Source organism: Tamandua tetradactyla, chromosome 11 (assembly GCF_023851605.1).
Source record: "Tamandua tetradactyla isolate mTamTet1 chromosome 11, mTamTet1.pri, whole genome shotgun sequence".
NCBI classification, from domain to species: domain Eukaryota; kingdom Metazoa; phylum Chordata; class Mammalia; order Pilosa; family Myrmecophagidae; genus Tamandua; species Tamandua tetradactyla.
In genome coordinates, this window is record NC_135337.1 from 99,633,092 (window position 1) to 99,654,653 (window position 21,562).

General features: G+C 35.2%; 1 protein-coding gene across 5 annotated transcripts in view; it reads left to right on the top strand.

Moving 5' to 3' along the window:
- The window catches only part of LOC143650877 (uncharacterized), an 80,721-nt gene that overhangs the window by 20,744 nt on the left and 38,415 nt on the right, over window positions 1-21,562 (top strand). For 4 of the 5 annotated variants that reach the window (XM_077122189.1, XM_077122188.1, XM_077122191.1 and 1 more), the window contains 3 exons: window positions 15,950-16,058; window positions 18,450-18,511; window positions 20,130-20,256. In XM_077122189.1, the coding sequence (XP_076978304.1) occupies window positions 18,500-18,511; window positions 20,130-20,256 (139 nt within the window). In that variant the 5' untranslated portion in view covers window positions 15,950-16,058; window positions 18,450-18,499. The remainder of the gene's footprint in view (window positions 1-15,949; window positions 16,059-18,449; window positions 18,512-20,129; window positions 20,257-21,562) is intronic. The other variant, XM_077122192.1, reaches the window with a different exon arrangement.

Consider the following 21,562-nt stretch of genomic DNA (forward strand, 5'->3'; position numbering starts at 1 on the left):
ATAAATCACAAATCTACCCTTTTATATTGGATCGTATATCAAAACCCAACCCATCTTGATGTTCAACATCTTATATATCCAAAAATTCAATAATGTTAAAGATAGAATGGATTCCACGTGTATCCAAGAAATTTATATATGAAAGCTGTGCATCCTGAAATTGGGAAAAAAAAACTAAACCAATATTATAGGATAATTTTTGCTTCATCTTGTGAAAAATACCAATTAAGCAATATGCATACTTACCTTAAGATGTGAAAAGAAATACAATTGAAAATATCATATGAAGGAAGAAATAGAGGGCAATTAGTAGAGAGAAGGACAAAATAAATTACTTCTATACAGAAAAAATAGAAGAAATACTAATATGCAGATCAACTTGCCAAAATAGTGCTTTTAGAAATGAAGATCATATTCCATCTCTGCATCTATCTCTACACAGTTCATTGCAAAGGCCACAGACCACTTGTAGCTACCGAGATCTTAAACTTTGGTTGGTGCTATGGAGGGGCTGAAATTTTAGTTTTATTTGATTAGCATCAATATAAATATTAAAACATTTTTTATTCTATACTGTAACATATATACAAAGGAAAGAAAAACAGCAATAGTTTTCAAAGCACTCTTCAAAAAGGGGTTACAGAATCGATCCCAGAGTTTGCTATGGGCTACCATATGATACTCTCACATTTTTCCTTCTAGCTGCTCCAGAATATAGGAGGCTAGAGGGCTCAAATACTTTTTTTTATCATCACAGTTGACATTTTTCCTTCTTTTTGTGAATAGTAACATATATACAAAAAAGCTATAAATTTCCAAACACAGCACCACAATTAGTTGTAGAATATTTCAATGTAAAATATTTCAAACTGTGACATGGGCTACAGTTTCACAATTTTAGGTTTTTATTTCTACCCTCTCTAAAATACTGGAGACTAAAAGAGACATCAGTTAAATGATTCAGCATTCATATTCATTTATTAAGTCCTATCTTCTATGTATAATTCCACCATCACCTTTGATATTTCCATACCTCTCATTGGAGTTGTTTGGGCTATGGCAATTCCAAATTTTTGATATTGGAAGTGTCTGTCACTAATAAGGGGTAGGGAGATGGAACTAGTTGATGTTCTAGAGAGGCTGGCCTAGGTTTCAGGACTTATCTGGACCAGGGACCCATCTGGAGGTTGTAGGTTTCTGGAAAGTTACTCTAGTGCCTGTAGCCATTGTGGAATCTTATAAATTACCCTAGATGTTCTTTAGGATTGACTGGAGTGGTCCTGGTTGGGGGTTGGCAGGTCTACCTGAGGCTTGCATAAGAGCAACCTCCAGAGTAGCCTTTCAACTCTATTTGAACTCTCTGCAACTGATACTTATTAATTATACTTCTTTTCCCCAATTTGGTCATGGTGGAATTGTTGATCCCATGGTGCCAGATTCATGATTTATTCTTGGGAGTCCTCTCCCATGTCACCAGGGAGACTTTCACCCCTCAATGTCATGTCCCATGTAGGGGGAGGGTAATGATTTCACTTGGAGAGTTGGGCTTAGAGAGACTGAGGTCACATCTGAGCAACAACAGAGATCCTCCAAAAGTAACTCTTAGGCATGCCTATAGGTAGTCTAAGTTTCTATGCTACCCACATAGGCTTCACAAGAGTAAACCTCATGATGGAGGGCATGGCCTATTGATTTGGGTGCCCCTAAAGTTTGACACAGTATCAGGGGATTCTCTGATGGTAAGGTTTAATAGTTGTATAGTCTTTCTCCTCTCCCTCAGGGGACCTTGCCAGTACTTTTTGATCATGTGGTTAATATGCTCTAGAATGTTTCCAGGCATTAAAATAATCTATATGGAATTAAAGGACCTTTCTCATTCTGTGCTCTCTGTGTTTCATTTGCTTAAATGAGCTATACAGATAGGTTGAATTAGATTATGCACTACAGAAAATTTCATTTCCAGATCAAATAAACCTTTCTTCCGTTGATCTCAAAGAGTATGTGTGGTTCTAAAATACAGATATTTTCTTCCTTACCTCTATGTTCTGAATTACTTTAACTCCAACCTGTTGAGTGTCATTTTTATCTCTAAATATCAGGTTATGTATATAAAACAGCCTCTCAAAATCCAGAAATAATAATCACCACTCCATACTTAGTGTGTCTGCTCTAAAAGTTTACAATCTAGGCCCCTGTTTTCTTATAAGCATTTCCTAAAGGTGACCATACCATTGTCATTTTTTTTGTTTCTGGCTTATTTTGTCTCACCAAATATCCCTCATATTCATTCACATCATTGCATGCCTCATGACAATGTTTCTTTTTGTAGCAGTGCAGCCTTTATTCATAAGTATACACCATCATTCACCAGTCTACTTCTCCATCAGTGCATCCTTCAGCCACCTACATTCATTGGGCATCATGTAGAGGGCCCAAAGTCCACAGTCCATCAACATTCTCAATTTTAGGCAATTTCATTGCTCCCAAGTGACAGAAAACCAATAAACACACTCTCACCAAATAGGAGATCTAAACCTCTTCTTAACTCTTGTCCCTCACCCCATTATTCACCTCTGCTGTGGCTTTGGTAAGTGCTGATAGTTTCCTTTTTTTTTTTTTTTTTTTTTACAAGGTTTAGAACATTTTATTAAAGTACAAAATTGTTAGACTTAAGCTAAGTAGAAAAACACAGTAAATATTTACAAAAACATTGATAATACCACTTAAGTTACACACATATAAAATCCAGAAAGGTCTTACAAAGTTTATAAATGGAAAATATAGATATTTCCTAACACGGATTTAACGACTTACTGCTGAGCATGGCATCAATATAATATGTAAGCTCCTTGAGAGAATGTTGTTTCCATTTTTCCTTTTGAACATAGCTCAAAGCATGCAGTAGCAGTTTTTCCCCTGCACCCTGGACTTAAATGCTGTTTATACAAGAATCATATCTTTGGAGTAATTCTTACAAGAACTCATTCATATTTCTAGGGTGAGTCAGTGGGACATATAGGTCTATACAACTCCTTTCAATCTTGTTCATCTTCAATTTGGTAATATTACTTCTAGACCCACTAGAGAATCACCTTCACTCCTATGTATTCCCTTACATTGGACTTCAACCTCATTAGCTAACAGTTCACCCATCTCTAGTGTCTATGTATCTCTAAGCCCCCTGTATTCTATATTATAAGTCTCTGATTATACCTTTATGCTGGTCATAAAAGTGGAATTATACAGTATCTATCCTTTAGTGTCTGGCTAGTTTCACTCAGCATTATGTCCTCAAGGCTCATCCATCTTTTCATGTGCTTCAGGACATCATTTTGTCTTACTGCTGCTTAATATTGTATCATATGTATATACCACATTTTGTTGATCCACTCATCTGTTGATGGGCATTTGGTTTGTTTCCATCTTTTGATGATTGTGATTAATGTTGCTATGAACATCAGTGTGAATATGTCTGTTTGTGTTGTTGCTTTCAGCTTCTCTGGTTATATACCAATTAGTGTTATTGCTGAGTCATAGGGCAGCTCGATATTTGGTTTCCTAAGGAACCACCAAACAATCTTCTACAGTGGCTGCACCATTGTACATTCACTCCAGAAGTACATAAGTGCCCAGTTTCTCCACATCCTCTCCAACATTTATAGTTTCCTGATTGTTTAATAGCAGCCATTCTTATAGGTGTGAGGTGCTATATCATTGTAGTCTTGATCTGCATTTTCCTTATAGCCAGTGAAAATGAGCATCTCTTCATGTGCTTTTGAGCCATCTGTATTTGCTCTTCAGAAAAATATCTGTTCATATCTTTGGCTCATTTTATGATTGAATTGTTTTTTCTTTCATTGTTGAGTTATATGATTTCTTTGTATATACAGGAAATCAAACCTTTGTCTGGTATGTGCTTTCCAAATATTTTTCTACCATTTAGTGGGATGCCTCTTCACCTTTTTGACAGTCTTTTGAGGTGCAGTAGCATTTGATTTTGAGGAGTTCCCATTTATCTATTTTTTCTTTTGTTGCTTGTGCTTTGAGTGTAAACTTTAGGAAGCTACCTCCTATTAGTAAACTTTGAAGCTTTGAAGATGTTTCTCTACATTTTCTTTTAGAATCTTTATGGTGCTAGTTTTTATGTTTAGGTGTTTGATCTGCTTTGAGTTAATTTTTGTGTAGGGTGTAAGATAGGTGTTCTCTTTCATTCTCTTCACTATTAATAGCCAACTCTTCCATGCCCAATTATTGAAAAGACTATTTTGTCCCAGTTCAGAGGATTTGGTGGCCTTGTCAAAAATCAATTGACCATAGATTTGGTGGTCTATTTCTGCACTTTCAATTCAATTCCATTGGTCAATGCTTTTGTCTTTTTGCCAGTACCATACTGTTTTGACAATTGTGGTTTTATAATAGGCCTTAAAGTCAGAGAGTGTTAATCCTCCCACTTCATCCTTCTTTTTTTAGCTATTTGGGATCTCTCTCTCTTCCAGATGAATTTGGTAGTTAGCTTTTCCAAATCTTCAAGGTAGGTGGTTGGAATTTTGATTGGTACTCTGTTGAATTTGTAGATCAACTTGGGGAGAATTGACATCTTAACTATATTTAACCTTCCTATCCATGAGCAGGGAATGTCTTTCCACCTATTTAGATTGCCTTTGATTTCTTTTAGTAATGTTATGCAGTTTTCTGTGTACATGTCCTTTATATCCCTAGTTAAGTTCATAATCAAGTATTTGATTCTTTTAGTTGCTATTTTGAATGGAATTTTTTCCTTTATTGACTCCACCACTTGCTTATTGCTTGTATATAGAAATGTTACTGATTTTTCACATTAAATTTATATCCTGCCACTTTGCTGAATTTGTTTATTAGCTCAAACTTGTAACATCAATATATATTTTACAGCAAATTGATGTTAAAGCTTACAGTATTGCACAGCATGGATCTAGAATCTTGGAGGGGACTGTTACAGCTGGTGCTTCTGAGGAGCTGAACTTTTAGTTTGAATTGATTTCATTAATGCCAATGTAAATCAAACTGATTTGTAGCTTGAGTTTACAATATTGCTCAGCATAGGCCTAGAATCTTGGAGGGGCCAGTTAAAATTACTGAAAGAATCTCCCAACACAGATGGTAGAAGGAGAAAAGGAGTCAAAAATAGGAAAATGTAAATAATGGGATAAAAGTTGCTTTGATACAACAAATGTCTGGATATAAACAGGGCTTATGAAATTATAGGGGAATGAAACCTGCTCACAGATTACTATTTGGAGAACTCAGAATATCTCCCAGATTTTTGGAGAGTTTATATCCCCCAGATTTTAAGACACAGGTCAATCAATTTCTCAGATAGGTTTCAGACAAAAGCACTTCGCTGTCCTCTCAAGTTACAGCACTTTCCAGCTTATTTTTATGGTGTTTAAACCTCCATTTTGTATTCTATTTAAAAACAGTTAGTAAATCTAAGAAAGGCTATATTCCAAGGGTCACACCCTGGTTACACATATAATGAACTTAATTAAGGCTTCATTTTGTGGGTACACTCTCCTCATCTTGATAGGATTTACCAAACAATTACAAACCTAGAACCCTTATATGATATTGGAAAATAAAGACATAAGGCCATTTTGAAGGGATGGAAGGAGATTCATAGATTCCTTTGTTCCTTAATAAAGGTTTCTGACTCTATTATCATGTAAGAAATCATTATAGTCCTGGAGATAGAGAAAAGAGACAGACATTGACTGGATACCCTATAGACAATGTATTGGAATTCCTTCAAATACACTTGGAAATGGCAATTGGAAGATTGTGTTAGCTTACAAGCTGCTGGAATGCAATATATCAGAAGTGGGACAGCTTTTCCAAAGGGGAATTTAATAAATTACAAGTTTACAGTTCTAAGCCTATGGAAATGTCCAAATTAAGGTGCTAACAAGAGGTTATCTTCACTCAAGAAATGCCAAATTGTATGGAACACTTCTGGCAGTTGGAAAATTAAATGGCTGACACCTGCTGGTCCCTTGCTCCTGGGCTGTATTGTTTTCAGTCTCTGGATATGTGGTGGCACCTCACTTTGCTTCTTTGGGACTGGCTTTCATCTCTTGGCTTCCTCTGGTGCTTTCCAGGTTCAGGCTTGGTTAACATCTCATGGCAACATCTGCTGGGCTCCAAGCATCTCTAAACATCCATGTTTTTATTCTCTGAAGCAACTGTTCTCCAAGCATCTGCATTTGCTCTCTCTGTTGGCTCTGAGGCTTCTGTCATTTCTAGCTCTCTCTCCAGTATGTTTCCTCTTTTAAAGAATTCCAGTAAATTAATGAAGACCAACCATGAATGGGAAGTTACATCTCAACCTAATAAAAAGGTCACACCCACAATTAAGCATATCTCCATGGAGATAATTTGATCAAAGTATGTGCCCTGCAATATTGAATTATGATTAAAAGAATTTTTACTCCTATAAGATTGGATCAGGATTAAGACATGGTTTTTCTGGGGCACATAATACTTTCAGACTAGCACAAAGTTGAATAAATAAGAACATTTCAGTATGCAAAATGATGTGAACAAAATAAAATAAAACCCTGGAATAAAGAAGGGAGGATGGGGGTGGTAGGTTAGAGGCCACATAGTACTCCTTTGATGAGCTATGAATGTTAGCTGTTCTAACAAAATGGGAAGATGATTTTAGGATTGTTTTTGATAAGGAGAAATTAAGTAAAAATTCTGACACAGGGCACTAAAGTTGTAGGACATAATTTTATTGCCATTTCATTCACAAATTTAACATTTGAAAGGAGTTACAGAGCTTTTTTATTTTAATTTTTTTCAGAGCTTTTTTCTTAATTTGCTACTTTTCATTTATTTTTTTCTCTAATGTGTAGTTCTTTGCATGAAAAGTGAATATGAGAAACAAAAGTTCATTGAAATATTAAACTATTAATGCTTGTATCCACATGGATACATTAAAATGTTTTTTGTGTGTGAGTGTGTATGCATTGGCAGGCACTGGGAATCAAACCTGGGTCTCTAACATGGCAGACAAGAACTCTCACACTGAGCCACCATTGCATTGACCACATTAAAATATGTTTTATGTTTCAAAAGTAAATTAGATTTCCTTAGCTTGTGATTGTATGCCCCCTTTTTTTAAATTTTAATTTAATTTTATTTTATTTTAAAACCAAAAAAAACAAGGCAAATGCAAACATTCCTATTTTGATCATTCCATTCTACGTATATAATCAGTAATTCACAATATCATCACATAGTTGCATAGTCATCATCATAATCATTTCTTGGAATATTTGCATCTATTCAAAAAAAGAAATAAAATGAAAACAGAAAAAAATGTATACATAACGTACCCCTTACCCCTCCCTTTCATTGATCACTAGCATTTCAAACTAAATTTATTTTAACATTTGTTCCCCCTATTATTTATTTTTATTCCATATGTTCTACTCTTCTGTTGACAAGGTAGATAAAAGGAGCATCAGACACAAGGTTTTCACAGTCACACAGCCGCATTGTGAAAGCTATATCATTATTCAGTCATCATCAAGAAACATGGCTACTGGAACACATCTCTGCATTTTCAGGCAGTTCCCTCCAGCCTCTCCATTACATCTTGAATAACAAGGTGATACCTACTTAATGCATAAGAATAACCTCCAGGATAACCTCTCCAACTCTGGAATCTCAACCATTGACACTTTGTCTCATTTCACTCTTCCCCCTCTTGGTTGAGAAGGTTTTCTCAATCCCTTGATGCTGAGTCTCAGCTCATTCTAGGATTTCTGTCCCACATTGCCAGGAAGGTCAGCACCCCTGGGAGTCATGTCCCACATAGACAGGGGGAGGGTGGTGAGTTTGCTTGTTGTGTTGTCTGGAGAGAGAGGCCACATCTGAGCAACAAAAGAGATTCTCTTGGGGGTGACTCAGGCCTAATTTTAGGTAGACTTGACCTATCCTTTATGGGATTAAGTTTCATATGAACAAACCCCAAGACTGGGGGCTGAGCCTATAGCTTTGGTTGTCCACAGTGCTTGTGAGAATATCAAGAATTCAACTTGGGGAAGTTGAAATTCTCCCCATTCTCCCCATTCCCTGGAGGGGACTTTGCAAATACTTTTCCACTTACTGATAAAACACTGTGGGATTCATCAGGGCATCACTCTGGACAAACCAACAAAATCTCATGTCCTACTTAAGGTTCCAAGTACTTATGATGTTCAATCAAGCTGTTTACATAAGTTATATTAGGAAATGCACTAGTCAAAATATAAATTTTGTACCAAATAAACATTTTTTGCTTTAGTCTCATGCACAAGATGAAATTTTAAAATATTAATTACCATCTATTTTCAGCACCCTGCAGTAATGACATTCCTTTGTTCTTCTTCATTGTATGCCCCTTTTTTAATAGAGCTAAATTCACATGACATCAAATTAACCATTTTGAAGTGCACAATCAGTGACATTTAGTATATTCACAATGTTGTGCATCACCATATCTAGTGCCAAAACATATTTTTCATCCTTAAAGGAGACCCCATATCTCCTACTACCAAACCCTGTCAACCAGTAATCTTTCTCTGTCTATGGATTTATCTATACTGAATATTGCATATAAATAGGTTAATTTAAAAATGTGAACTTTTATGTCTACTATTATTAACTTTGCATTTTTTCTTATTTGTCCACTGAATGGATATAAAACATTTTTATTATATCTCCTATTCTGTTGTATGGAAGAGATTGAGAAGTATTGATACCAATTCTTCTTTAAATGTTCTGTCAATTTCAGCAATAAAGGAATCTTGTCTTAATGTTTTCTTTATGGGGAGGTTTTATTTCTGATTCAACTTCTTTGCTTATTATAATTCTGTTAAGAAATTCTATTTCTTCTTGAATCAGTTTTTGTAAATTGTGTATTTCTAGGAATTTTTCTAATCCACACTATTTAAATTATTGGATTACTATTGTTCATAGGATCCTCATGCAATCCCCCACTTTAATTGTTTTTGTCAGTCTAGGTAAAGGCTTGGTTATTTTCAAAGAACCACATTTTTGGTTTTGTTGACTTTGTCTTTTGTATTTCTCTTCTGTATTCTGTGTTCCTCCACTCTAGTTTTTATTGTTTCCTTCTTTCTCATAACTTTGTGGTAGTGTGCTCTTCTTTTTATAGTTCCATTAAATGCATATAATGTTAACTTAGATTCTTAATTGGGAGTTATTCTTTTTTATTAAAGTAGAAGTTTCAAGATATTATTTGCTTGAGCACTGCTTTCCATTCATTCTACAAATTTAGTATGTTGCATTATCATTTTCATTCATCTCAGTGTATTTTGTAATATCCCTTGTAATTGATTTTTCACCCACAGTTTGTTAAATGGTTATTTTTTTAATTTCCACAGATTTATGAATTCTCTAGTTCTCCTTATGTCACTGAGTTATGTTTCATTTTATTGTGGTTTGGGAAGATACTTTGTGTGATTTCAGCCTTTTAAAAATTCTTGAGACTTGTTTTGTGACTATATATGTGATCCACCCTTGAGAATATTCCATGTGAGCTTGAAAAGAATGGATATTTGCTTCTGTTCTGTGACATGTTCTATTTAGGTCTCCTAGATCTAGATGGTTTATAGCTTAAAGTTCCTTGTTTATTATTGATCATAGCACCATTGATTAGTCTAAATTGTTATTGTCACACCTTGCATCTTTGTATATTTTATTCCCATTAACATGAGTTTGTAATTATTGTTTTAAGCAATTGTCTCTGAATCATATTGAGAAAAAGAAGTTTTACATACAAAAAAATGAGTTAATACTAGCAGTCTTAGTTTGCCAGAGCTGCTATGGTAAATACCACAACATGGGTCCCTGGTATCAGGACATATTAGGAGCTTGCTAGAAAAACATTTTCAAAGGGCCCATCACAAACATACTAAATCAGGAACGGAATTTTTGCAAGATTGCAGAGATTCATGTGGTTGTTGAAATATGAGTAGTATTTGTTCTCAATTGTCTTTAGCTTCCCACACCACTATACTTAAATCCTATGCAGAAAAATTAGGATACTGCCACTGCTTCCTTCTGTTCTTATCCAAAAGCATCTCTCTTTCAAAGAGAAATATAGATGGTTGCCAAGAAATTAACACTTGGTAATGAACTTTTGCTGCCCCAAACTGTTTTTCTTGTTTGGGATGTTGGATCAAAATGAAATCGTCTTGGGTTAAGATACTGAATAATACAGTTGCCATCAGTATAACAAACAAGAATGCCCCCATGCTCCAGTTCTTCACATCCTCATCCCCATTTCTGAGAAGTTTGCATTTTCAATTATTTTCAGACTTCTTTGTATATCTCAGTTTTTAATAATGTTTTTATTTTTAAATTTATCTTTCCAAATTTATACTGAATCTGTAAGTTCCCTTGTGTTTCAAAAGTTGAGTACTTTCATTTACACACTATATCTGCCCAACTCCTAGCCCTAATCTGTTCCCAAAACAATTATATCATGAATCTTGTAAATTATATTTAGTGTTTATATTATTTTTGAATGTGGATAAAACCTTAATAGTTTTTATTTTTCATTAAAAAGCTTTTTATTTTTCTGGAGTCAGTACTTGTTTTAAAATGTCATTTTCTTCATTTTTTCTTCACTTTGATTGCATCTAAACACTTATCATCCCTAACATTGCAAAATAATTGTAAAATTACTCCCAATGCTTTAACTTCATGTCTTAATCTATTATATCTAGATTTCTTTCACCTGAAAATCCTGTTTTGGGCAGCCCTGTCTATTATTACTGCACTACTGAGTTCTGTAGGTTTGCTGGAACCTTGATCTTAGTATACAATTTCTCATGCTTTTTTTTATTAATTAAAAAAGTTAACAAACAAACAAAACAAAAAGATATCATTCCATTCTACATGTATAATCAGTAATTCTTAATATCATCACATAGTTGCATATTCATCATTTCTTAGAACATTTGCATCGATTTAGAAAAAGAAATAAAAAGACAACAGAAAAAGAAATAGAACAATAATAGAGAAAAACAAGTTATGCATACCATACACCTTTACCCCTCGCTTTCATTTACCATTAGCATTTCAAACTAAATTTATTTTAACATTTGTTCCCCCTATTATTTATTTTTTTCCATATGTTCTACTCTTTTGTTGATATGGTAGATAAAAGGAGCATCAGACACAAGGTTTTCACATTCACAGAGTCACATTGTGAAAGCTATATCATTGTTCAATCATTATCAAGAAACATGGCTTCTGGGACACAGCTCTACATTTTCAGGCAGTTCCCTCCAGCCTCTCCACTACATCTTGAACAACAAGATGATATCTACTTAATGCATAAGAATAACCTCCAGGATAACCTCTTGACTCCGTTTGGAATCTCTCAGCCATTGATACTTTATTGGCACCAGACCAGTGTCTAATATTCCCTGAAATATCTGATCATTTCCTTTTCTCCAATGCACAGTTACCCTGGTAAAAGGCCAAAGGTCTCCTTGGGAAAGGCTTTGAGGAAGATTAGTAGTATAAGTTTGTGCAGTGTAATAGAATCCTACCCCCAAAGGTACCTGGCCTCCCCCTCATTCAATGGGGTCTGGGTCTGTAAACTGCCTCAAATCTGGAAAATGATTAAGGGGCCATGACTCTTCATTTTTGTAATTCAAGTTAAATTTCTGTTCACTTGACCTAGAACACTTTTGTTTATACAGCTCTAACAAGAATTTAGACTGCACATCTATTGTACTTTTAGGTGCCCCGTGATCTACTAGCCAATGCACAAGTCTCTGTGAGGCAGATTATTTTGACTCCTGCTTTAAGTCTGCTGTCCATTATGATAGTCATGTCCACCTTGCCTTTTGTGGTTAAGTGCTGCCACTTGGCTTCTGCCAACTCAGGATCCATTCATCTCCCTTGTGTTTAAGGATTCTAACTCAGTGATAGCAGTTCCCATAGTAATATCTGACCTACAGAAAAGGGCAACTACAGAGTTCTTCAGGGATGATGGAGCTGGTCTCACAAAATTATTTCTCACAGTTCTCATAAAAAAAAGGTACATCCTCTGGACATTCTTGTGGTATATGAGCAGGATTCCTATGATAAATGCTTTCTAACATTCCAATCTCTCTAAGCTGTTGGATCCCCTCATCTACATTATATCAGGGAAGTTTTGGCATTTCAACCTCAGATCATGTCAACCATCTTTTGATCCATTTTTTTCAGCCAAGCATCTGAACAAACTTAATACCTTTTCTAACCACTCAAGCTATAAGATTGAATGCAGACTTTCTGCTTAGTGGACCCAGATCAATAAATTCAGCCTGATACAGCTTTATATTCCTCCTACCATTATCCCTTACCCCTAAAATCCATTACCATACATATTCCTCTGATTTCTGTCTCATGCAGCCCTTATGGACTGTAGTATACCTCCTCATGGGCGACACTTTGTACCTCACCTTTTGTGGCCTGTTGGTACTTTTGCATAGTTATAGGTCTGGAAGAAAAGAGAGTTGGTGAGGTTGTTTCATGAAAAGAATAAGATATATTTTCAAAGCCAGTTGCTTCAGGGCGTTCATTTTCAGTTTCATCTGGTGAAACAGTATTAATCATGCCAGCGTTCATTCCTTCAGGTGGAGGTTGGATGGCCAATGCCTCAGGGCAGCCAGAAGGTGGGGTGGTTATGTCTTCAGGGTAGACTATTTCAGGGTTTTCTAGAAAAGACTCCATACAATCTAGGATTTCTACCTCTCCACAGCCATCATTATAAATCCATATGCCACCATCCCATTTTTCAGGCTCCATCTCCTCACTTTAATGGCAGGCACTGTGCAAGGTTGGGATTTCAGTTTATGTTGTAAAGTTGCTACCCTAGCAATGATTCTCTGAGTCTGATTTTCAGAGATTTCAAGTCTTCAGCTACAGGAAATAAGATTTTCCTTCAGGAGACTCATAGAAACATTTATAAGTGGACTATAGTGTTTAAGCTTCTCATTTGAAGATTTTAGCTCATCCCTTCCCCTCATCAATGTATACAGCATATCTAACAGCAACCAGGCAAGCATTCTATACATGCTAATTCCACAAAACCCTGTCAAGATTTCAGAAACATTATGCCTCAGAGCCTGACTTTGTATAAGTAAAGCATTAGCAGAATCCAATGGTGATATTTTGACTATCTGTTTTGCCAGCTCACCCCATGGATTGGCAGTATCATTCTGATTACAGAAATAGTCTTTAGGGCCTTTGTGTCCAATCAGAGGAGAAAACCAATTGTAAAAAAAAATTTAAGAGTCTGTGTTTTAAGAACAACTCCCTGTACCAATGTATATTAGCTAGGGTTCTCTAGAGAAACTGAATCAGCAGGAGATATCTGTAAATACAAAATTTATCAAAGTGTCTCACGTAACCATGGAGTTGTAGAGTCCAAGCTCTGTACTTATGAATCCCCTGAGATCTCATTAAAATACAGATCCTGATTAGAAAAGTCTAGTTTGGGGTGTTTGATTATTGTTTTCTCCCAGTGTTTCTGACATGCTGATTTGCAGATCCATTTACTACACACCATGAGTTCAGGGCCTGTTTGAGTTTTCAGTACCTTACAGAAGTGGGTCTGCAAAATTGCATGTATTTGTATAAAAAGAAAATTATTTTCCTATATAAAAGCCTAGGATTATATTTCTCATCTTTTTCTACTCACATTTGCATACATAGTCATAAACAAAATCCACTAATAATAGGGAGTAAAGTGAAACCCTTGAATTCTACTGAAATATAAATTTCAGTTCTTACTGAAAAGCTCCCTAAAGCTCTATAGTTCATTGTGGTGTAGGTACTTAACATTTAATTCTTCATTTTTTTCTCAGTGCACTCCAATATGTTTTAAACTGTCTTCATGTACATCTACTATCTTTGAGAGTCAGAGTATCTCCCCCTCAGTGATTCCACTGAATACTGCTTCATCCTACAATGTTCCTCAACAAATTCCTGGATACCCTTTTTCTGGAATCTGCCTATGTCTTGGTCTCTTATATCAATATTCACCTGGATTTCTCTGGCTCCACTTTCTATGTGTATGTCAGCTCCTTCTGAAACCTTAATTATAGGAACTATAGGCCTCAGTCTCAGCCTCCCATTCCTTCTTCCTCTTTACTTAGGCAATATCTTACATTCCTTTGACTTCACTTATCATCTATACATTTATAAACTTATACTTTCCAAGTCTGACTGTAATATCTGATAACTGCATCTGAATATTTATCTCTGTAGTGGAATATTTCAGTTTTCTCTTCAGTAAAGTAGATGAACTGATTATATTTTGAAAGCTTTCTCATCCTTGATTATTCAAACTTTAATAACTACCTTACCTGTGACTCATGGCTGGAGTAAAAAACAAACCTGATGCAATATTTTGTACAAAATGCCTGCATTTCTGGGAGGATTTTCCATTTCTCAAAATGAAATATTTCTAGATTCTGTATTCAAAGCATCCTTGATTTTTTCCCTATAAATAATCTCTTCTAATGTAGCCCTTAAACTCCACAGTTTTGGGCAATCTATCCTTTTAATTTCATTTCTGACAAAAATGTCATTTGCCTCAAAAATGTTGTAGTATAACTAAGCTGAAATCTTTTGGAGTACAAGAAAACCATGAAAATGGAGTCTCTGAGTATTAAGATACATAGTAATAGACTAATACAGAATACATCTTGTTAAATTTCATAACAGTGAGTGTAAAAAAAAAAAGATAAAATTTTCTTTTAAAATCAAATGCCTAGGGCTTAGCAGGCAGAGTTCTCACCTGCCATGCTAGAAACCTGGGTTTGATTCCCAGTGCCTGCCCATGCCAAAAAAAAAAAAAAAAAAATCAAATGCCTGCACCTAAAATGATTTGCTTGTTTTTGCATCTGAATTTTTTTAAATATTTTAAGATATGATTGATGCTGTCATATTTTAATTTAAAGGAAATAGTCAATGCTGGGTATGTGATTTCTGTTTCTGGTGATTGTGAAGTTGTGGCAAAGGTTGCTGATGAAGGCAGCACAAAATTTTGCATGTGATTAATCCCATGATTTGTATGATGGGGAGTGGTTGATATTGGAAAGTTTATGTTATATATATGATGTTTCTACAATTAAAAAAAGTAAACTGTATAGACAATAAAAGTTGAATGTAATACATGATTCCAGACTGAATCTAAGGAAACAAAATAGTACAAATCCTATTCATATTAAGATCATTAATGAATCTAGGTTATTTATTCTGGGAATCTTAATATTTTAAGGTTTATAGGGTTTTGAGTTCTTGTAACATCAGCTAAATCTGAGATGATGAGATATGGTAATTTCTTTCCTTTGTACAGTAATAAAATATGTACATTAAAAAACAAATGAGAGACCCAGGTTCAATTCCCAGCCCATGCACTTTCCAAACAAACAAATGAAAAGCCAAACCAAACAAAAATTCAACAAATAATGCTCACAATAGGGGATACACACTTGGAAAAAGAATGAAATTGACCCCCATCATACAGCATGCAAAGAAAAAAGCAAATGAATACTTTTTATTTGAATATATATTTTCAGCACTAACAGTTATATAGACTACACTGATGCACACATCCTTAGAGAATGGTGCTTGATTACAAGTCCTTTTAGAGATGTAGAGTAGTAGACACCTACCTGTAGATTCTCCAGAGTACTTACCCAGCATATCAAAATCCACAAAATAGTGAGTCCTCTGGGAAAAGATAGGGAGGTTGGTTTTTAGATTTTAGGAGGAATTAAAGGATATTTGAATGATTTATGCAATTTGATGGTTAGATTGTGTTAAAGAAGGCATGTGTTGATTATATGTATCTTTACCATCATCTGTATTAATAAGGGTATGTTTTGGATTATAGGACTGATGACACTGTCAACTACATTAAAGGAGAGTCTTCCATAAAAATGGTACTTTTTCTAGCATAATAAAGAACCTCTGAGCACTGGAATTTGATGCAGGTGTCATTGGTAAGTCTTGACTCACTTGCATTTTTGGCCTGTTTGAGCTCTGTTTTATAAGGAAGAGAATTTTAACCAAAAAGGATGTCTGTATTTACTTTTGAATTATTGGATTTGACTGCAGGCATTCAGGCCCAGGTTATTTGAGGTCAGATTAATTTATAATGGACATACACTTTCTCTAGATTCATAATTCATTAGTACTTTTCACAAGGAAACTTGACCAAAACCACTCAAGGAATATATTCATGGAGTTAGACCAGTAAGAAGCACAGACAAATGAACTAATAAATGAGTAATGACAAATCTTGTGAGTGACCTGAAGGAAAGGAACTCTGTGTTTTAATCTGGCTCAACATCTTAGTCTTGTTCTGTATGGAGTCATGGACAAGACAGGAGATTAGAAATATTGTTCTCAGTAAGGATATATTGATGTGAGCAAGTGTAGGTTATGCTGGACATTGAACATCTGGTGAGCCAGAAGTTGACATTTTGTTGTGCTGGTTTGAAAGGATTTATGTACCCTAGAAGAGCCATGTTTTAATCTTAATCAATCTTGTGGGAGCAACCATTTCTTTTAATCCTTACTCTGTACTATAGGTTGGAAACTTTAATTAGTTTATCTCCATGGAGATGTGACTCAATTAAGTGTGGGTATTAAACTTTATTAGGTGGAGATGTGTCTCCACCCATTCCAGGTGGGACTTGATTAGTTTACTGGAATCCTATAAAAGAAAATGATAGGAGATTCTGAGAGAGCAGAGAATTATGACAGAATGATGAGAGAACCACAAAGTCCACCAGCCAGTGACCTTTGGAGATGAAAAAGGAGAATGTCACCAAGAAGCTTCATGAAACAAGAGGCCTGGAGAGGAAGATAAAAGATGTTGGAATGTTTGCCACATACCTCTCCAGTGGAGAGAGAAACCCTGAACTGCATTGGCCTTCTTGAATCAAAGTATCTTTCCTCAGATGCCTTAATTTGGACATTTTTATAGACTTGCTTTAATTGGGACATTTTCTCAGCCTTAGAACTGTAAATGAGCAACTTATTAAATTCCCCTTTTAAAATGCCCTTCCCTTTCTGGAAGCTAGCAGCTAGGAAATTAGAACAGTAGTAGATTCAATATCATAGAGGTTCCCACATGGGAGGGGAACCTGCGCATGGGGGCATAATTGTTTAAACAAACTACATGAAAAGGAGATATCCATAATAAGGTTCAAAATCTGATTATTGAAATGAGAGATGACATTCCAGGTAAAACCTATGTAAGCCTTAAGGAATTTGAACTGGGGACACAAGCAGAAAAAATTCAAACTCTAGCTGTGTCTTTTTCTAGCCATGTAAATTTCTAAGATTACTAAACATTCTTGAACCACTGTTCTTTCATTTGTTAAATAGGAAATTCTACCTTAGAATTTCCAATTTTCAATATGGTTAATTTGAAGATTAATAAAATGTAGTACTCCAAGCACATTTAAAACAATATTGTTTATGTGAATTCAGGTACAAATCTGACTTCTTTTTCTGAAAATATCATCATTTGTCCATGAAATTATAATGTAATTATTGATAATGTTAATAAAAATTTATAACATAGATCTTCCACATCTATAATTTATGAAATGAAAGGATGTTACAGCTGGAAACTATTAATATAGTATAAGATGTCAACTGCCATTTTACTAATATCAGATTGAGATAATGGGTTTTTATCCAAATCCTTCATTCTCTATTGAGCACCCAAACCTATGGGAATTGTGAGACGTTATGTCCCATGTACATATGCTAGTTTTGATGCAAGGGATTTTCAGTACTATATCTGTATAATGGCAGCCATGCATTGATCCCTCAAAGTGGATCAATTCCTTGAATTGATCACCCCATAATAAAATGCATTGTTTCTTGGTTACTCTCTAAATCCAACATGATGAGATAATAAGTAAGTATTGAGAGACTGATATTATTAGATATCCAATGTGGAATAACCAGGATGATTTCAGGCAAGTATCCTCAGAAGGACAGGTAAAAGGTAACAAGGGACAAGAGTGAGAGTAAAGAGAATTGTGATGGATATTTCAGAAGCTAAGCATATGGGTAGCAGAGAAAATCCAAAGCAGTTTCTCTGGATATGGAGACCAAATGTTTTGGAATCAGGGAGGGAATGGAAAATCTCTGAAAATCATGGGCTAATACATTAACAAACATATAAAACTCAGTGAGTTTCAACTTATCTGCAAAAATGAGTTGTTTTCTTTGAGCATATTTCATGTTCCTGTTTATCGGACTGGAATTATTCCCAGGTGGAGGATTAGGAATCATGAGAATTGTGTCTGAAAATGAGGGACAAGTCAAGAATCTAATAGCTTCTTTCTACATTCTCAATATTGCTTACCTAGTGCCTATCTTGTGAGTGTAAACCTAGAGGAAGACAGCTGAGCTGTTGACAATGCAGCCACTGGTAAGTAAGGAATTCTTTTTACCAAAATTACCCATGTGTTTTCAGCAGATGGGCATGGATATTGTAATCTCATTTAAAAATATTCAAGGACCTGAGCTAGCATTATATTATCCTGGCCTCTTGGAGGGTGATCATTCCTCAGTAAGTAATCTTTCCAGCCAAAGTTTCTTCCAGACTCCATTAAGACTGTATTCACTGGAGAGATAAAAGAGGGTTTTTTCATTTAGCTATGCCCCTTTGGAGATTTAATGCACTCATTGACCCTGTTAATGCCTGCAAATGGCTTAGGCATACAGTGAACTTAGGTGATACAGGTGAGTAATAGCAGATGTTTACAGTCAGTAGGGAGGCTGGTGTTCAGCAAGTGAGTTCTATCAGTATAGTGTTACAATTGCTAGGGCACAGGGTTTTGCATTGTTGAGAGAAGAAAATGTGAGGAGTAGTTACTAGAATGAAAAAAAGGACTCATTTGTTTTCTTCAATTCCTAATTTCTTAATGTACTGATATTGTATATTTGTACATTTTTAAAACTTTCAAAAAGGATATCTAAAATTTTCCCTTTCTTTTGTCCTCATTTCCCATTTTCTCTTCTTTTACACAATCTTTATTCAAATTTTGTAAGTGGAAGTAATGAAAAGAAGTGTTATTTCTTTAATTTTATCTTGCATTTCATCTTGCATTCAGGAGTATAGTGGGTACAGTAAAATTTATGGGCCTGTGAAAATTTTTGAAGTATTGAAGAGACCAGAATGGCTTGAGAGCCTTCTTTTATTCTTGACTATAAAGAGGAGGTGAAGATAGGAGAGAGATGATGAGCATGGGTTTTGAAGATCTCAAGAAAAGGAAGATCTCATATTGCTGGGATGTCCAGCTTGGATCATCCTCCAGTGTAGGAGCCTCAGGAGTCTGTGAAGTGTGCCACTGATCCCTCTGTGCTTGTATGTTATGATGAATACCTGATTTATGGAGAGTTGACTGAGAAAGCATATACTGTTCCAAGTTACCCATGATATCTGTTTAATTCTCAAGAATGCTATACTTACCTGCAAAGTTTGCTGCCTTTCTATTAAATAATATGCCTGTATGTTATGTTCAGATACAAAGTAACTTACACATAAGCTCAGTGGATCTTTCAAAATTTCAAACTGGCTTTGAAATGATTTCATAGAGGAGAGAAAACTGAGATCATCTGGGACAATAACTAGAGCTGTAAAAGTGAAAAAAGTGACAATACATGAGTATTCATTGTCCCGTGATGAGTCATTTGAAATAGGTGGAAAAGCTGCTTTTTTGTTATAAACACCAAAGTAAAAATTGCACATCACTATCTGCAAGTCTTAATGATGAGTTTATTGGGAAATGTCCAGTTTATATTGCACCAGGTGTCCTTTGAGATTTTCTTTTACTAGTTGAGCCAAATAATCGGTGTGTGTATGTGTCCATACCTGTGAAAGACAGATAACTGATCAGCATTGAGAATCATCTGAGTTGAAACTCAAATGCAGTTTCAGCTTTTGGACAACAGTCATCAATTCCCCAGTGCTATACTTTCAGTCATTCTACTCTGGATATTGGCAGATGGCCCTTTCTGAGCTCTTATATTTCTGATGTTTTTAGGAATTAGTGAACTTGAAAGATGTAGTCATAGAATTCACTCAGGAGGAGTGGGTCATACTGGACACATCCCAGAGAAAGCTGTTCAGAGATGTGATGCTGGAGAATATCAGTCATCTGTTCTCAGTGGGTAAGTCTCAACCTTAACTATCTAACCCTCTTTAGAAGTGTCTAGAACAGCTACTCTATATTTGTTTTAGATTTTTTTTTTACTTTATATACATATTCTATGTTATTTTATAACATGAAAAACTACCTAAAATTTTTGTTTCTTTGCTTATTACTTATATCAGGTTTTTCACCTGGCTAAAATGTAATCTTTGTGAACACAAATTTCTTGTACACAATGTCAGACACTCAATGCAATGATGGGAATGACATGAGTATTTTCTATAAGGATAAATAAGGGGATTAGATATGTCCTGAATAATTATTGTGCTCTAGGGATTTGTCGTGGATTCAGATGATAGCAATAATAAAACAGGCATATCCTTTTCTACATTAACTTAGACTGTTCCAAGGGAAATTATTGTTTTAATCAGGGTTCTCCAGAGAAACAGAACCAACAGGAGGTATCTGTAAATATGAGATTTTATAAAAGTGTCTCACAGAACTGTGTGGATGCATGAGTCCAAATTCCATGAGACAGGCACTAGCTAACAATTTCAATGGAGGTCATCAGTGAACTCTCCTGAAGGGGCTGTAAGGCTGAAGAAGGCATGAAAGTTCTCTCTTCTCCCTTAAGTTCAACTAATCATATTAAATAGAACTGATTTGATTCTCTCTTTGTGGAAGATATTCCCTTATTTGATCAATGATATAATTAGCCTCAGATGTAATAAATTAAGTGGTGATTTAATAAACCAGCCTACTGATTTGTTAATTAGGCATGACTGTTTTTTGCAGTAATGGTTATGCCAGTGCTTACTTGACAAGAGAACTGGGCACCGTCATCTGGCCAAGTTGACACATGAACCTAACCATCACACTTTTTTTAAAAATTCTTTTAAAAAATAATAATGAACTATTGTGGAAACCTAGAATTTCTCCTTGTCTGAAAATACAGAGCATTCTGCAGTCTGTCCTTGAACTTGGGCATCAGCAACCAGAAGTTCTCATGGTATTTGGGCAAAAGATCAAGACTTAACCCTTTGATGGTGAAAAATGGTCAATATTCTGTGCTTCAGGGCATTTCCCTTGGCTGACCTTCAACATATATGTTCCTCTTTAGTCACTATAGTGGATTGAAACTGTATGTACTGCAGAAAAAACATATTCTTACAGCTAATCCATTCCTTCATGTGTGAACCATTGTTTGAATTAACTTTTTTTGAAGTTGTAAAATATGAATGACCATCTATTTTCAAGACCCTGCAATATCATGCCTTTGTTCTTCCTCATGAAAAAATATTTTTAATCTGCACGTTTAGTCACTA